Source organism: Barbus barbus (assembly GCF_936440315.1).
Source record: "Barbus barbus genome assembly, chromosome: 5".
NCBI classification, from domain to species: domain Eukaryota; kingdom Metazoa; phylum Chordata; class Actinopteri; order Cypriniformes; family Cyprinidae; genus Barbus; species Barbus barbus.
The window spans coordinates 22,170,503-22,187,217 of NC_136733.1; the positions used below are offsets into that span (position 1 = coordinate 22,170,503).

Sequence of the window (16,715 nt, forward strand, 5' to 3'; positions counted from 1 at the left end):
TCATATTTTTCATTCCACTAGTTATTTAATAAAATTGCCATAATCAAAAAACAAGTTCAATCTATTGAATTCATAAAAAGTACAATTTAATATATCATTAAAAAGTACAATAACAGGGACCCTTTGCAATTATATAAATATATATATATATATTTTTTTTTTTATATCCGCAATTCTTTGTTGTCCGTTCTAATTTTTCTATATTTTATACGATACACACTTATTTTCAAAACATGCAGTATATGCAGACTTCATATTTAAATAGCAGTCTTATTTTACGGTTTAATAGTCAAAGATGCAAGTGTGATGATTGAATCCTGCTATTTATATTTTCTGTGTCTCGGAAATCATAGGGCTCTAAATGTGTGTACTTATTATTATGAAATAATAAATAAAATGAATAATGCATAATACAAATAATACATTTACATTAACCAAATCTGATATTACTATTTTATTTTGCTTTTTAAACATTGATGTGATCACTTTATTCTACTGACTCCACTCCACTAGTTTTTAACAGTAAAAAAAAAAAGAAAAAAAAAAAAAAAAAAAAAAAAAAAAAAAACTGCACGTAGTTTTGTGAGACAGAAAAAAAAATCTTAGACACACCATCAGCTCAACTGCTGGATTAGATGACAACTAATCCATCACAGCTATAATATGACATCTTGCATTTGCATATCAACATCAGATCTGCAGAATAAATGTGTCTAACATTTTTTGATACTGTTTGCAAACTAAAACAATGTCATTTAGGCCAGGGTAAGCTGCTTAAAAACTGCGATTTAAACACAACTTCTCAATATAACAGCGACCAAAAGCAGGAATCTAGAGAACTGACACTTCACCTTTAACATCTTAATAATGGTTACACTCTAGCGCAATAATCTGCCTATTTTTCAGCACAGGCCAAAAGCCAGATGTCCTCAAATTGAGCATCTTCAATACACACTCTCTCTGACCTCAAGAGATCTGTGGCTACACATTTGCATTTGAGATGACTGAAGCTAATATATATCAAGCATGACTGTGAAAGTCTGTTGCCTCAAACTCGACTCGTGCAAGAGCAGAGGAACAGGAAGTGTGCTGAGGTGGACAGATGACACTCAAACCACTCGCATGCCTTGATACTCACTGCCCTTTTTGTTCCTCGCTGTAATGGAAATTAACTTGTATATGCAGCACAGCGGACAAAAATTAATTATTACAACCACAGACAGCGGCACGTCATCAGCAACTTCATTCACAGCTTTGACACAACGGAGCTCTGAACCATAAATAGGAGTGAGAAATATGCACTAGTTAACCGTGCGCTCATTAGCCCACAAACAGTACATTATAATGACACTTCACAAGAAAAGTGGTACTTCACACGTGAAGTGAAAAAGCTCTTTTGACTGCGAAATTAACCCAGTAAGAGTGAATGTTGCAGCACTCAAACACAAACCTCTCAGCACTTGAATATGTTATGGTTTCTAGGCAATGGCTGTATTTTTAGATCCATACTAGGGGCTTTTGAATTATTCACCAAAAATGCCATGAACGGATCCTGACAAGATACAAGGGAAGAAGGACAATATTCTTCCTGGATGTTTCATCTTCATTGCTGGTTCGCTGAAAACATGACCTTTCTGCTGATAGTTCATCCCAGACATCAGAAAAGGAGCTGGACCTCTCAATTTACAACACTTCATCTTGGAGGAAGCGAGGGCAGAGCTGGCTTGTTGAGACTTGATTGAGGGGTTATATTCGCTCTCTCAAGTAGTTTCAACTCATCCGTCTCTCTTGATGGGTTTCGACTACCTCAAAAACACCTCTAAAGATGTCACGTCACTGCTCATCAGCATGACAGAGTAATGAAGCTGCACAGCCTTATGTTAGTAGTATCTTTCCACTATACTGTCAGCGGTCATGAGCACATCTCTCATTCTGAGGACAGAGAACACCGCAAATCCTGATGATCTCCATCTGAACCCCAGAAAAATAGCATTACTGTTGTGAAAACTTCCTGACAGTTTGAAACTGATGAATAAACAATTTTGCCCTCAAATGGTTTGAAACATTTATAATGAAGAATAACACATCACTAATTCATCAACTCTTAGTACAAGCACTATGTAACCACGCTCAACTACGAATTCATGCATTTAACATCTGTCCACCTGCGACAATCGCTTTTCATTTGAAATAAAAGAAGCTGTATTAGTATTCAGTCACTAAACTTATTGTTTATACAACAAAAATTATCATATAAATACATGAAATAAATATAAAACCTAAAAATGATCTCAATATTAATGCTTTTGATCAAATTAGTTTTTTTTTTTTTGGGGGGGGGGCGGGTTATTCGATCAAAGAAATGGATTCAATATTGAACTATTTTCATTTGTAGACACCAATTTTACAAAACACAGAAAATAAATAGCAATATATTTAACTGAATATAATTTTACACAATATCTAACTATGTATCTATCCATCTATCTATATATCTATATATAAAAGAAATGCACATCTTATGTAAAATGCCACGCAGTAACGATGAAACTAAATGTTTTGTCTTGAATCAAAGTGTATGAATTATATTAGCCTGGATAATAGTTTTAAGTGATTCATAAAAATTGGAAGTTCCAACTTTAAAGCAGTTTTTGCTGCTTATTTTAAATCAGAGATGATATTACAACATTTGTCTTAATGGACATTCATTGTGAATATAAGATGAATGTGCATTAAATCACCCAGCTCTGATCAGAACTGTGCTCATCAATTTTAATAAAAGCACAGAAGTGTTTTTATTAGTAATAATATTTTTGAAATTAAGAACGTAACAGACAAGATAAAGAGGGCAAAACAGAAAATATGGAAGTTCTTCACTCCGTATTCTGTGAGTCTGAGCTCTGAACGGCAGCGTTCGTGTCCCACTTACGCTGAATTCATCCTCTGCTGCATCCTGGGCTCTCGGGCTTGCTCTAACTCACAAAGTAATCCCGCTCAACTGCCGAGTCGCCGGGGTCTGTCTCCTCTGTCTCACCAGACAAGCCTCCCATTTGGTCGTTGCCATGTCCCAGAGAACCTGCTGTTTGTGTGCGATCACCACAGCTCTTTAAGTCAGTGAGCAGAAACTCAAGTGCAAAGGGGGCTCCACCTCACATATGGCTGGCACAGTCTTAGCTGATGTCCAAAAGTGAAATAATCCAAGCTGGTTATCACTCCATTGGGGGAACGATTTAACTAAGAGATGATGGAGAATGAAAAATTGCCTTGTCTGCCTTTGATGTCCTTCCTCTGTGAAGGCAGTCGCTCAAATAATGCAAAGTATGAAATGGCTCAGCAAAAGAGAGCAGGCAGGGCGGGAAGGGAGGAGACAAACGGGATGCGAGATGCTAAAAGCAGTGGGAGGAAACAACTTGATCACCCTTGTGATGTTCGTTATGTGTGTAAATAATGGTAGAGTTTTCAGTTTTGGCTAAACTATTTGGCATTCCACAGCCTTCAAATTCAAACTTGAGCTTTCCTTTTAATGCCAACATAAAAATATTACACTCTGTAAATGAGCAAACTCAGCAGGTCAGAACATCAGTAACCCGCTGGTTTGCTCAACAATCAACCATTATATAAAGTGCCTGGACTAGCGATGCAAATTTTCAGAAGTTTCCACACTGGAAAAAAGGTGAAGATGTACAGGGTCTGGGAGCAGCTGCCAAACAGCTTTGTTTTTCTTCACACATGATGGAGTGTCAGCATACGGGACTGTCCTCCAGCACACAGATGGATGACTAAAGAGCCCATCTTCAGCGAGCAGTTACTGTGTGGTAGGAGCCGAAACGGGGTCAAGCAAGAGATGGATAATAAATCCTCAAGAGCTGTACGCTGATCCACGAATCTGCTGCTAGTTGAAAAAGGTCTGTGTCTTTTTCAAATAAACCAAAGTCACTGCTATGTGAAAGATTTTATATTTGAAATTGTTCCTAAAGTTATATAATTTGCATATCTGCAAACTCCTATCATCTCCTAGAAATTAAAATCCATTTATTATTCAGCTTTTTAGTGTTGGAGACTAAATTTAAATCAGAATTCTTTACACTGTGATTTTACATCTTATTGAAAGTATATAAACTCTTACTTTAAACAATAAGATGAAAAAAACTGACGAAAACATTCCATATAGTGGACTTCAATGGGACCCAATGGGTTGAAGGTCCAAATTGCAGTCTTAATTCGACTTCAAAGGGCTCTACACGATCCCAGCTGAGGAATAAGTGTTTTATCTAGCGAAACCATTAGTAATTAGTTCAAAAATATAAATCTCTTTTTTTTTTTTTGAAAATGACTAATCGTTTCACAACATAATCCCTTATTCCTTGGCTGGGATCATGTAGAGCCCTTTGAGGCTGCATTGAAACCTACAATCTGTCGGGTCCCACTGAAATCCACTATATGGAGAAAAATATTTTATCCTTTAAATTTATTTTCGACTGAAGAAAAAGACATGATCATCTTTATTCTGAAAGAACTAATCCTTTAAGTAACAATTTTGTTACCTTTCTTACCGAATTCAAAGCCACCATCACAAATAACCTTTGCAGAAATAACAATCACAGACTTACTGAGTATTGAAAGTATAATACTTTCTAAATAATTGAGAGTAATTTTTTTTTATTAAAATCAGATATTTTACCTAAAATTTGTTTATGCTATTAAAACGTAACATACTAGCATTAGAGTATTGCTTTGTTCATTCTGCATTGCCATCACTGAAATAAATAAGAGTTTCTGTTGCTAGTTTGACATGCAGAGTATGAAGCATAATTTTCCTTTGTGTGCCAAAAATGTTAAAATTTCCAACAATTGTCTGATTATTCAGCTTTTGACATTTTTTGCTAATATGCATGCAATCTCATGAACATAAAACATTTTTTTTTGTCTTTAGACAATCCATAAAACAGCTGAGCTTTTACAGCATTAGACCTTTACAGTATAATGGGGAAAAACATCATATGAGCTTGGCCTACATGACCTATATTCTTCTCAAAAGAAATCAATAGATGTCCATAAACAGCCAGGGAATGATCTGAAACGTGCAATGCTTGATTCAAATCCTGGTGCTCATATGTTTTAAAACATATAATAAGGAAGTGGTTAAAAGTAAATGCAGATGACTTAAGACCAATTAAGAAATGGTTAAAAACAATCCTTGTGAAATAAATCTGCTGCTTTAACTAAAACATAAGGTCACGAATGCAGTCAAAAAAAAAAAAAAGAGGAAAGAGAAGACTTTTCTACCACATAAGCCTCTTGACTGTGTGAAGGACATATTTCACCAAAGCGACCAGCAGTTTCTACAATTGGCTGTGCCACTTGGCATTCCAAAGTCCCTGTATTTCTCAAATAGAAGGCAATTAACCAGGATGGATGCTCAATTAGCCCCTGACGGAGAGTGAGTTTGTTGAACAATTGCTTATCTAGCAGACACAATGGGCACCGCTGTTGATCTCCAAATCAAACTCTCTCTTTCCAGCTCTTGAGGGAAACCGTTTATGACTCCAAATCCTTTCTAATCTTCGTGGAAACAAAATCAACCTGCTCTTTCTCCACAGTGCTGTTTGTTTGCGTTCAAGGCCCGGTGCTACAAAGAAGAATTGCGCCGCTCTACATATGCTCTCTTTTTTTGTCTTTGTTAAACAGTAGAACGCATCTGTGAAATATTTATTCCACTGCTGGCATCGTTTATGAATGAAGTGCGCAGCAGAGAGGCGTGAACGATCGTGGCTTTCCCCTTCTGGGCGAGACTAAAGCACTAACTTTAGTCACACATTCTGAAACACAGGACTGCATCCAACCCAGAGAATGTGTACCACACTGCGCTGCCATTTAACCTACTTCTTTGAGAAAACATTGAAAAAACTGCCTCAGTTTAAGAGAAAATTGAAAGTGGATCTGGAAATGATAAAATCAAGAGAATATGCAGCTATACGTGTTATACAAGTTATGCACTGCCTGCACAAGTAGGGTCTTTTTTGACAACCTGGTGTCAAAATATACAGCAAAACTAAAACAAGCCTGCAAGTTGTTAACATCTCCTACATCACATGGGACACTCGTGTGTTTCCTCTTCACTGCAAAGGTGTTGCATATTTTAGACATGCACTGAGCCATAAGCCATTTTGAGCAGATAAGGGCTGAAATGTGAATTATACCTCATCGTGGCGCAAATTCAGCAGTCGTTGAGTGCATACAGTAATATAATCTTATGGAGCACCTGTGGTTCAGAATCAATGCATCAGAAAGCAACACTGCCCAGCCTTATAGGCAGTCGAGTCTGTCAGAGTCAATCATCTGGAAGCTCTGAGGAAACTTTCATCATAATTGGGTCACCAGTCTACGGCAACAGTGTATCTCAAGAGCTAGCAACTGTATGCAGCAGAGTGGCAGTGCATGATTCACAAGGCAAACATATAAAATCCCTGTAGTCTCTCTTCTGTGATCTTGGTTTTTTTTTTTTCCTCTTTTGCACTGTGCAGCACTAAAGAAAAAAAAAACATCTGAAAAAGACCATGTTTGATACCGATTCCGAAAGCCAAAATAAATCACCCCCACGCTTTCTGTGACAACCTTGAGCACTTTCAAAGAAACCACTGACAACCAACAGGAAATGATATTCAAATGATCATTGCTAAATCCCTTGATTCACAATTTTTGCTTTTAAAGTTGGAGTAAGAGCTGCTGTCAAATCATAGGCAGGTTTCGTATTAAAGTCATCATGCTTTGGTTTGATCAATGAAACAATGTATTTAAAAAATACATATATTTACTGTAAAATATTGAAAACTGACGATAGTGTTTGTGTTTTTGAGGAGCTGAAACAATGGTGCACAATTTAAAATGAATGGAAAACTAAAAACGCTACTTAACACTGGCTAAGTGTAAGGTACTTTTTAATATACAGTAAAACAGAAGTTACATTTTAACATTAAAGTATTTTAAAATGATGTTTTACTGTAAAATATTGAAATTCTGATATTAGTGTATTTTTGATTAACAGTTTAAGGATTAGCTGAAACAACTGGCTGCAATATAAAACTCCAGGCCTGATTATCAACCTACTCTTGAGCAACCAAATATATGAGAGAGCCACAATAAATGACACACTATCATTTAGCTTATCGTGATATAGACTATGTCACCACCCTGACATTCTTCATTAGATTCAACCACTGATCTTGTCACTAATATGTTACTGGATGACACAGAAAGCAGTCACAATCATTTATCAGTAACTGCGGTTTCAGTGTGTGCAGAAGGAAGCTCTAGATACACCAAAGACATATTTTGTACATATTATTGTAATGCATCGGTCAAAACTATAATTCACAATTAAAGAAAAAGATGCAGTGGCAGAATAGAGTGGAAAACCTTTTTACATGACACTATATATCTCTCATGAAAGAAAGTGGTAAAGTTATATGGCTAACCCATAACTAAATGGCACAAATTCAGAATACATGAAACAGGGTCCTGCAAGTCATCTGTAGGAAAAAAAGACAAGACCCGCAAATCCGTGGCTACAGAACAGCAGAATATGAAAGCAATGCGCAAAGTTTCTCGTTAAGCATTTTCCTCCCGCAGAAAACCATAATCACTTAATATGGCTTAACGTGGTAAGATAGTGCTATTAAAATATAAAATTCAATATACAGTTTATTAGAATGAATATGTATATAGTATTTTCCTCCCATACCGCAAAACATGGGATAATGTGGCATAATGGACTAAGATGATACATAACCTCGTATTCTGCAATATGAGGAAGTAAAATACTTATGAAAGTCACAAAGGTGACTTGATGAGAGTGTCTGTTAAATTTAAATAATATGCATACGAACAGTTAGATTTGCTTCTTTTGAATGCTTGTCAACGGCCTGTAACAAAACCTAGCAGTGTCTACATTTACTGTCAAGCAATGTAAGGAAAAAGTAAAAATGCTACAGTAAAAACCTGGTTAAATGCAAATCACTTTACAATACACAGTAACAAAAAACAAAAAGGTAACAAAAATATTTTTAAAATTAGAAACGTTATATTTATAATAATATATTTTATTTACAATATTTTTTAACAATAAATAGTTCTAAAGCATGATTAAAAAGCATGAATTATTTTTTGTTGTCAGTTATGTATACTGGATTGATTCAGGACTCATTAAATGCTAATTTAATGTTTATACTAGCATTGTTGTAATGGTGTTAAATATACTATTACTGCACATCCGAATCTAGGCATATAGAGTTGTCATCTCTTTCTCTTAATGCTTGCAACTTAGTACTGTATAAATTCTAGTGACCACAGCTGCCAGTTAACAACAACAACAACAACAAAATGGTAATCAACCATGTGGAAGTAACAGCTAACTACTTTTTGACACAGGGCAGCGACCCTGAAGTCAGAAGTGCTTTCCCATCATGAATTACTAACATAAAAGATACATGTGTGCGAGATGAATCCTTACTGGTTGGTGGGCGGCGCTGAAAGGGGGAAAACAACCTCCTCTTCCTCATATTCTGGCCCATCCTGTTGATCACTTTCATCCACGCTCCCCTGCGCCCCGATACCAGACGGCGGAGGGGGCGGCGGTAAAGGTGGGAAGACCGCGGGCCCGTCGGTGGGCGACATCCGGCTGCTGCCCGGCCCATCCGAGGAAGGCGACTCGCACCCTGCAGCGGCTCTCCCCGTGAGATCCTCTCCTCCAGAGCTGGGGTAGATCATCATGTCAGGATCCGTAAGCCGTGCTCGCGAGGGATTGCTGTAGAGAGGAAAGTGGGTCGAGTCGGGGCCTCTGCTGCCGTCCGATCCCCTGTCCTCGCCCCTCACCTCCATGCAGAAATCAAGAAGACAGCCTGAGCTTCTTCTCCGAGTCTGTTAAAGCTTCTTCTGCTTCCAGTCTTTAAAAGCGACGAGAGAAAGTTTCCTGGAGAAGAGAGAAGATCACACTCACACACTCAGCTCAGCGGCTAACACATGAGTTTAAGTCTTCATTGTTTCCTGAGTTTCACAAAGAGAAGATAAGGGCTTTTCTGAAATAGTGCAGGGTAAATGTCCGAGTTGAGGAGAGGACGGTGTATCGAGGCCCTGGTTCGGTCTGGTGTCAGTTGTGGGCTTTAATTGTCAGTCTTTCGGGGTTGTTATTTTGTCTGCAGTGAGTTCAGAAAACGCGCCGATCCGCTACTTTGGACGCTTCACATGTGATCGTGGACGTCCGACGCGCTTCTCCTCACTAGATTCCGCTCAAAGAGTGCATTAAAGTGTTTTCTTCGGTCGCAAATGGTCTTTTCTTCTCGAGATTTCAGGACTGATGGAACATTTGCCACAGCTGCTCCCAGTCCCACTCCTCTCCTTGCGCGTCCCCGCTCATGCGCAGACCAGGCCAGCAGATCGCCGAACCGACGCATTCACATCCGTGAGCTCGGCGATCGACGCAGTGCAGTCTCAAAGACAAGGAATGAAAGTACATCGTTTCCTCATATTCAAAACACACCGGCTCACCTTTGATACCGCTGCATAAAGATTTATGTAACCTACATCAACAGCTTGTCCTTTCAACGCACGCTAATATAGACTTTATATACTATAGGTGCGTTAGTGCTATTAAACTGTTGTTTTGGGAAATCGTACCGCAGCTGAGTCATGGTTTCTGCACTATATGTTTGGGTCCTGACTGTCATACACAAATTATTTCTGTTCTTACATCAACAGACATTTCCAGATTGATTGTTTCCATGGCATCTTGACTGACAAATAAAGACAGAAAAACACTTGACCTATGAGGAAAGAAATACAATTTAGAATCTATTTTTATGTTGATTTACTATTTAATTTTTTATCTAAGCATGAGTCAAGTCAAGTTTTTTTATGTCAAATATTTAAATTTAAAACATTTTTTGTTTTATATCATTTTTATTTAACTACAAAACAATATGAATTAATATGTTTATGAATTTGTCAGTTTAAAAAGTTATTTATTTCTATCTATTTGTATGTTTGAATTGTTAAATTAACAACATATTTTTTTTCAATTCATTTTTAAGTGTCACTAGACTTCCATAACTGAGCTGGTGTTTATGTACCTTAAAAGCTGAAACCATATTTCATAGCTGTGCGAGAGGAGACAGAGATGTTGCTGTAGGCTATGTAAGTAATCAGGCAATAATCTGATGTAGCCATGGGAACTTAAGGCTTGCAGATGCATCTGTGTTCACTGTTCCTCATCTACAGTCAAAATATATCTGCCTCCAGCGCTGAGGACACTATATAAAGCTCACTGACATTTCTCGAATGTCATAGTGGACGACCAAACACTTGCCTCTGTGTCCAACCCTCTATATTTTAATTTCTCTCTCTCTCTCTCTCTCTCTCTCTCTCTCTCTCTCTAAAAATGGTAAAGAGGGTTCAGACTTTGTCCCTCATTTGATGGCAGGAGTACACATACTGCGCTGCCAGGTGGATGCACTTTTCCTTCTCTCCCAATATATACGAGAGTTTCTCTGTGTTGCTCGTTTGCTGGAATTCAGGTGACACTAGCGCTATTTGTTTGAAAGAGGTATCTCTGATGTGTTTATATTTGCTGCGCTCCGTAAGGAAGTGCAGCTCGTCCTCTATGAGTCCCTCTGTGCAGTGAGAACAGTCGGAGCTCTCTGGCTCTCCAGCTCTGCTTGTGTCGGCCCGTCTCCACACTCAGACTGTGCTCACTCAGACGATACTTTGTCAGCAGCTTTCTCTGAACAGTCTTTAATACTGCTCAGGTATGGCGCTAATTTATAATCAGCTTTTATAATGTGGAAGTAAGCTATTTTCTTTACTTGAGTTACTTTTTGGTCCCAATCATGAATGTATTCTTCCTGTGTTATTTTTTAACTTTCTTTAACTTTTGAATGTTTACACCGAATTGTGGAATTGAGTTAATGTTTTTCCACTAAATAGTGTAAGGGGTCACTCTCTGGGTGTTTTTGCCGATAAGTGAAAGCACTGTAGCTATCTGTCGGCATGTCTGATCGATGGTACCAGAATTTCGTTGCTTTCTTCTGGATTTCAGAAAGCAGAGGGAATCTGCCCAGTTCTGCCCTGCAGCCGAGAGTTGGGGCGTTTCTGTGAATTCCCAAGATGTTTTTGCAGAACTCACGGTGGAATATTTCAACAGGGTTTTTGTCCCATGTTTCATAGTTTAGTTTAAATTTGGGGCCCCAGATTTCACAGCCATAGAGAAGAATGGGTTTGATAATGCTATCGAAGATTTTTAGCCACAGTTTACTGGATGGGTTGAATTTGAACAGGGGTCTTCTTATACTGTAAAAAGCCCTGCGTGCCTTATCTTTCAGATATTTTATTGCAATATTGAACTGTCCAGAGGCTGAGATTGTCAGACCCAAATAATTATAACAGGTGACATGATTAATAATTGTTCCCCCAATTGTAAACTCATATTTTTTGTCAGCAAGACGAGGCTTTTTCTGAAAGATCATGATTTTTGACTTCTCCATGTTTATCGGTAAGGCCCAATCATTACTGTGCTTTTCCAAAATGGAGAGGCTTTGGTGCAGCCCCTCTTCATGAGGCGACAGCAGCAGAAGATCGTCTGCATTCAGGAGGCATTTGATTTCTCTGCCCTCGAGGGTCAGACCAGGACAAGAGGACTTATCAAGGGCTGATGCCAGTTCGTTAATATAGATATTAAATAGAGTCGGGCTGAGGCTGCAGCCTTGACGGACTCCTTTGGTCTGACTGAAATAATTAGTTTGTTTGTCACTGATTTTGACACAGTATGATTTTTGTTCCCGTTGTACATGTCCTTTATGATGTCATATGTCTTTCCTCCTATTCCACTTTGGATAAGTTTTAGGAAAAGTCCATTGTGCCAAACCGAATCGAAGGCTTTTTGGAAATCAATGAAGCAGCCAAATATTTTTCCTTGTTTTGTCTGCTGAACGTATTTTTGTATACGTTTTCTCTCTCTCTCTCGTTTTATTGTTAATTTTGTATTTTATTCTGCTTATATTTCAATGTTACAAACTGGTTCTTAAATAGCAGTATATGGAAACTATTCCGTTCCAAAGTTGTTTTAAGATTTTTGAGTCTGCACCAAATCTGCCATTATATGATCAAAACAGTAATACATTTTTTCTAGAAATGTGAAAAGAGATTTTATAGATGAATTCAGAATTTCAGTGCATCCAAATTATTATCAGTTCTTAGTAGGTTTTTATTGGATTCCATTAGGACCCCTTTTTAGATTATTTCTAAATTATAATAATAATAAAAAAAGAAATATAATTTTTTCTATGATGTTTTTTTCCCCCTCTAGGCAGTCAGAACACTGTAACATACTGTCAGGAAACGGTGCGAGATAATAACCCTCTCCCATACATTCTGTAATAATTCATTCCTTTGTGCTCTAAGTAGGAGTGAGGCCGTGTTTTCTCAGTGGTGTGATTGGGCCACGCTGCGGGAAGCCAGCTTGTGTTTTGTGGATGATTTGTAGGGAAGAGGGATGGGTCTTTGTCCTGCTGCACAGGCTGCTGCTGCCATGGCGTCTGCCAGACCCACGGTAATGAGATTCAAAGCAGGGTGCAGCTAATAGTCCATCTTAGAGCGTTAGCCAAGTGGAGGAGCATGAGCACCTGCTGATGACTGCTAGCCTCTCACTTTGTCATTATGGACATCTTTCTGAGTGTGGCACTGCTGAAGCCTCTTGCTACATAAGGAGGTATAATACAATATGAGTGAATGGATAGTGCAAGAATCCTGAGAGAGCAGATCATTAGGACTTCTTGCAACCCATTTGTTATCCAATGTCTGCATATCAGCAAGAAACAGTGAACCAGTAAGGTAATTTTGGGTTCCCCAAAGAACCTTTCAGTTCTTAGTGTGAAGAACATGTTAATAACCTAAAGAATCACCATATAAAACCTTCCATGCAACTGAAAGGTTCTGTGCATGTTGAAGATTCTTTATGGAACTGCCTGCCAAAAAAAATAACCCACGAGTATTCTTTCTATAGTCTGTGCTTTTATAGATAAATTGAATACTTTTAACAAAATCCATCATGAATTTTCCACCCAAACATAAAAAATCACTACAGTTAGGTCAAAATGTCAGCGACTTCCCCAAAATATTTGGGGAAGTCGTGGCCTAATGGTTAGAGAATTGGACTCGTAATCGAAAGGTTGCGGGTTCGAGTCCCCGGCCGGCAGGGATTGTAGGTGGGGGGAGTGAATGTACAGCGCTCTCTCCACCCTCAATACCACGACTGAGGTGCCCTTGAGCAAGGCACCGAACCCCCAACTGCTCCCCGGGCGCCGCAGCATAAATGGCTGCCCACTGCTCCGGGTGTGTGTTCACGGTGTGTGTGTGTGTGCATGCGCATTTGTTCACTACTCACTGTTGTGTGCACTTGGATGGGTTAAACGCAGAGCACCAATTTCGAGTATGGGTCACCATGCTTGACAATACGTCACGACTTTACTTTTTTTAACTTTTTTTTGAAGCATTCTCTACATTAATATGAAACTTTAAAACAGTCTTAGTGTCATAAAAAGCCTACGTCAGGAAATGTCTGTAGGGAATTTTAGCATTATCACTATCTTCTTGAGAGTCTTGAAGACGAAAAATGTCCAAAAGCAGTCAATGCCCTTAAAAATAAATGATGTGAATTTTATATTTACAAAATGAGGGAAATCCATGAATGTTTAAGCAGTCTTCTAGCCAACTCTGGAGTGCACTGGAGGATATGAGTGCTTTCATACACATAGACGAAACATCCTGGTTATGGACAAATTAAGGTCAACTGATGGACAATGAAGTCTCATCATTATCCTGCAGATCTGTTTTGATGTATGCCAGCATGATCTTAAGACCACGATCAGAAGCAGTTTTATTGTTTTTTTCTGAACACATTCCGAGCTAACAAAAGCAAGATCTAAAATGTTTTTTTTTTTATTTTTTTACATTCCCAGAAATTTGTGAAAATGTTATTTCTGAATGTTCTCTTAAGGTCCATTTTTTTAAACACTTTTTATATATTCTTTTGAATGCTCTTTGAAAGTTTTGAAACAAGTAGTAGTAATATATATATATATATATATATATATATAAAAGTTAGACAAAGACCCAACTAAAACATAAAACAACAACAACAACAACAAAAAAAAAACCACTCTGAATGATGTATAAATAATGTTTTGAGAATGTTACTGGGCGAACATTTGTTCAATTTTGCCAGAATAATAGCCAAGTAGTAAATCAACTCCTCGCCATAAATACAGCACCAGTAACACTATAGTCTGTCTTCCATGTTTTCTTTTTTTTATTGGGCATCTGAAACCACAGTCCCTCTCTTCGTATGCCTCAGAACTCCCATTCTTGTCTTGAATCGCATGTGCTACAAAATATATAAACTATCCACACCACACTTATCAGAGTTCCCCTGAGGGACTGAGAAAAGCAAACAGGCACACATCCATGATGCTTTGCTGCTGGGACACCGCAGGCTGCACATAGCATGGTGTACTTGTTGTATTTAGTTTTGCAATTAGATTTTTGGTCACTGTTGCAATGCCTTCATGAAATATTTACAACGCACACAGAGGGCTCTCTAAAGCAAGGTTGTACAATAGCATGACCAGTGTAAAAAGAAATGATAAAAGCAAGAATATTGATCTCTAAAATGAAATATAATAAAATGACATGATCCAATTGACTTGGAAGAGTATGCATCATACTGATTAATTACAACAGTGATGTAATTAATTCACTCTGTTGTTCACTCTGAACAAAGATATCAACAGATTTCATAAAAACATATTTGTTTCTGAGGAAAAAAAACAAGAACAAGTGATGTGTGGTAATCTAATTTATTGCCATATTGAGCACATAATATGTCTAATTTACATGGTGTTCAAGAATCATTACACCAAATACAGCTTTATCACACTAAATGACACGTGTAAGCATGGCTGATTGGGCTATTTTGGGAGAACTCATTTTTAAAGAGTGACAGTAATTCAGAGGTGTGGAGCCACATGCTGCAGCATTAATTAAACAATATACTGTGAATTATTTTGTTCAAGAACATGCATGCTTTTTGTTGGTAGCAATCACTTTTCCCAGCCCTGTTTGTGTCTTGTTGCAATGTAATTCAATTTCTTGTGTGCAATCAATGTCTATAACTATAACAAAAGCCTTACAGGCAAAGCCTACTTTTACACACACTCACACACACTTAAGGAGTTTTGTCACTTTGAGAAATGTGTTTTACGGCGCTGTGCCTACAGCAGAGCAGCTTTAATGTAATTTACAGATGATTTTATCCCAGCGTTGCACAAGCAGCTCACCTCTATTGCCGTCCAGGGTTGCCGTTGTAAGACTGAAAAGAACATTCGGTGAGCCTGCATTAAGTCATTGTCTCTGGGAACCTTTTTCTCTTAAACTTTACTAGGCTGAAATATCAATAACTAGACAGACTGAAAGGCTCTCGGGTGGCAGGCTTGCCAACTAGATGACATCATCAGGGCATGAGAACACCACGGTCAGCATCAATTCAAAATGGAATATTTATTTATTTACTTTCCTAATACACATTCCTGGTCTCATTGTGTATGATTACCTCAAGTAAAAAGATATAGGTTTTATTTTTCTTTTATTAAAATGCTCACCTCGGTACTGTATATAAAACCCACTTTTCATGATCCTTGGAACTGAAATAGGCCAACATCAGATTATGAAAATAAAAATTGGTTGTGAACTGTGTTTCAGTTAAACACTACAATCTTAAAAGCACACATTTGTTATTTAATATTTACATAAAAATTGTTGCAGTACTTTTTTCAGTTAATATGTTGATCTGAGATTTGCATTTATTATTCTTGCTCATAGATAATCTATTTGAGTTAATAATTTAATAGAAGAGCACAACAGCTTCAACTATTATCATCATTATAGACTCAATAGAGAATAATCATAATCAATTCATGTTTTAATTTCTTCTGAATATGTACATTTCTAAAAACCTGAAAGAAGTTGTCCAGATTGGTTATGGATGAATTTTTGCATAAACCATATGTCATGTCGAGTTGCAATCCGGGAGTATGTGTATTGATGTTTCAGTCTATAATCCCTGACTCAAGTGAGATCCTGTGATATAGCATTCTTAATTCCACAGGCATGCATACAAAGACATAATGAGTGATACAATGAGGTTTTAATATCTGCTGCTTGTTAAGACAGTTTGGAGCCACAGGGATTGACAATATAGAATCTTAATGAGATTGTGACAAGTGCTTAGGGATACTTAACTCTACCATCACCATTGTCGCCCTGAACGAGGCACTTAGTCCAACTTTTATGTTTCACTCAAGCTTTTAGGAAATGGTGGGAAATAGGAAATTCAGTGACATGAGCCTTGCTTTATGTGATATTAACTGAGCTCATCAACTTTTTTTTCAACCCCCCAAAACTCATAACCCATCAACCTTGGCCAGTGGCAACATGAAATCCACAATCTGCATTTCTCTCTTGCTTTTAATCACCCATGGTTTTATTCATGAGCTTCTTCTGGTTGCTGTCAACTAACATTGAGACCACAGGAAAGCAGACTGTAAATAATAGAAAGTCCTAGGAGACATCTTCTAAACTGGCCTCCTCTTCTCCTCAATCTGCCTTATAAA

The 16,715-nt window shown here is 37.8% G+C and overlaps 1 protein-coding gene across 1 annotated transcript in view; it reads right to left on the reverse strand.

Moving 5' to 3' along the window:
• Positions 1–10,070, reverse strand: part of LOC306870450 (ras GTPase-activating protein 1-like) — a 44,281-nt gene extending 34,211 nt beyond the window's left edge. Inside the window, exon 1 of the mRNA XM_079417741.1 lies at positions 8,510–10,070. Within this exon, the coding sequence (XP_079273867.1) occupies positions 8,510–8,877 (368 nt within the window). The 5' untranslated portion in view covers positions 8,878–10,070. The remainder of the gene's footprint in view (positions 1–8,509) is intronic.
• Positions 10,071–16,715: the final 6,645 nt, after the last annotated feature.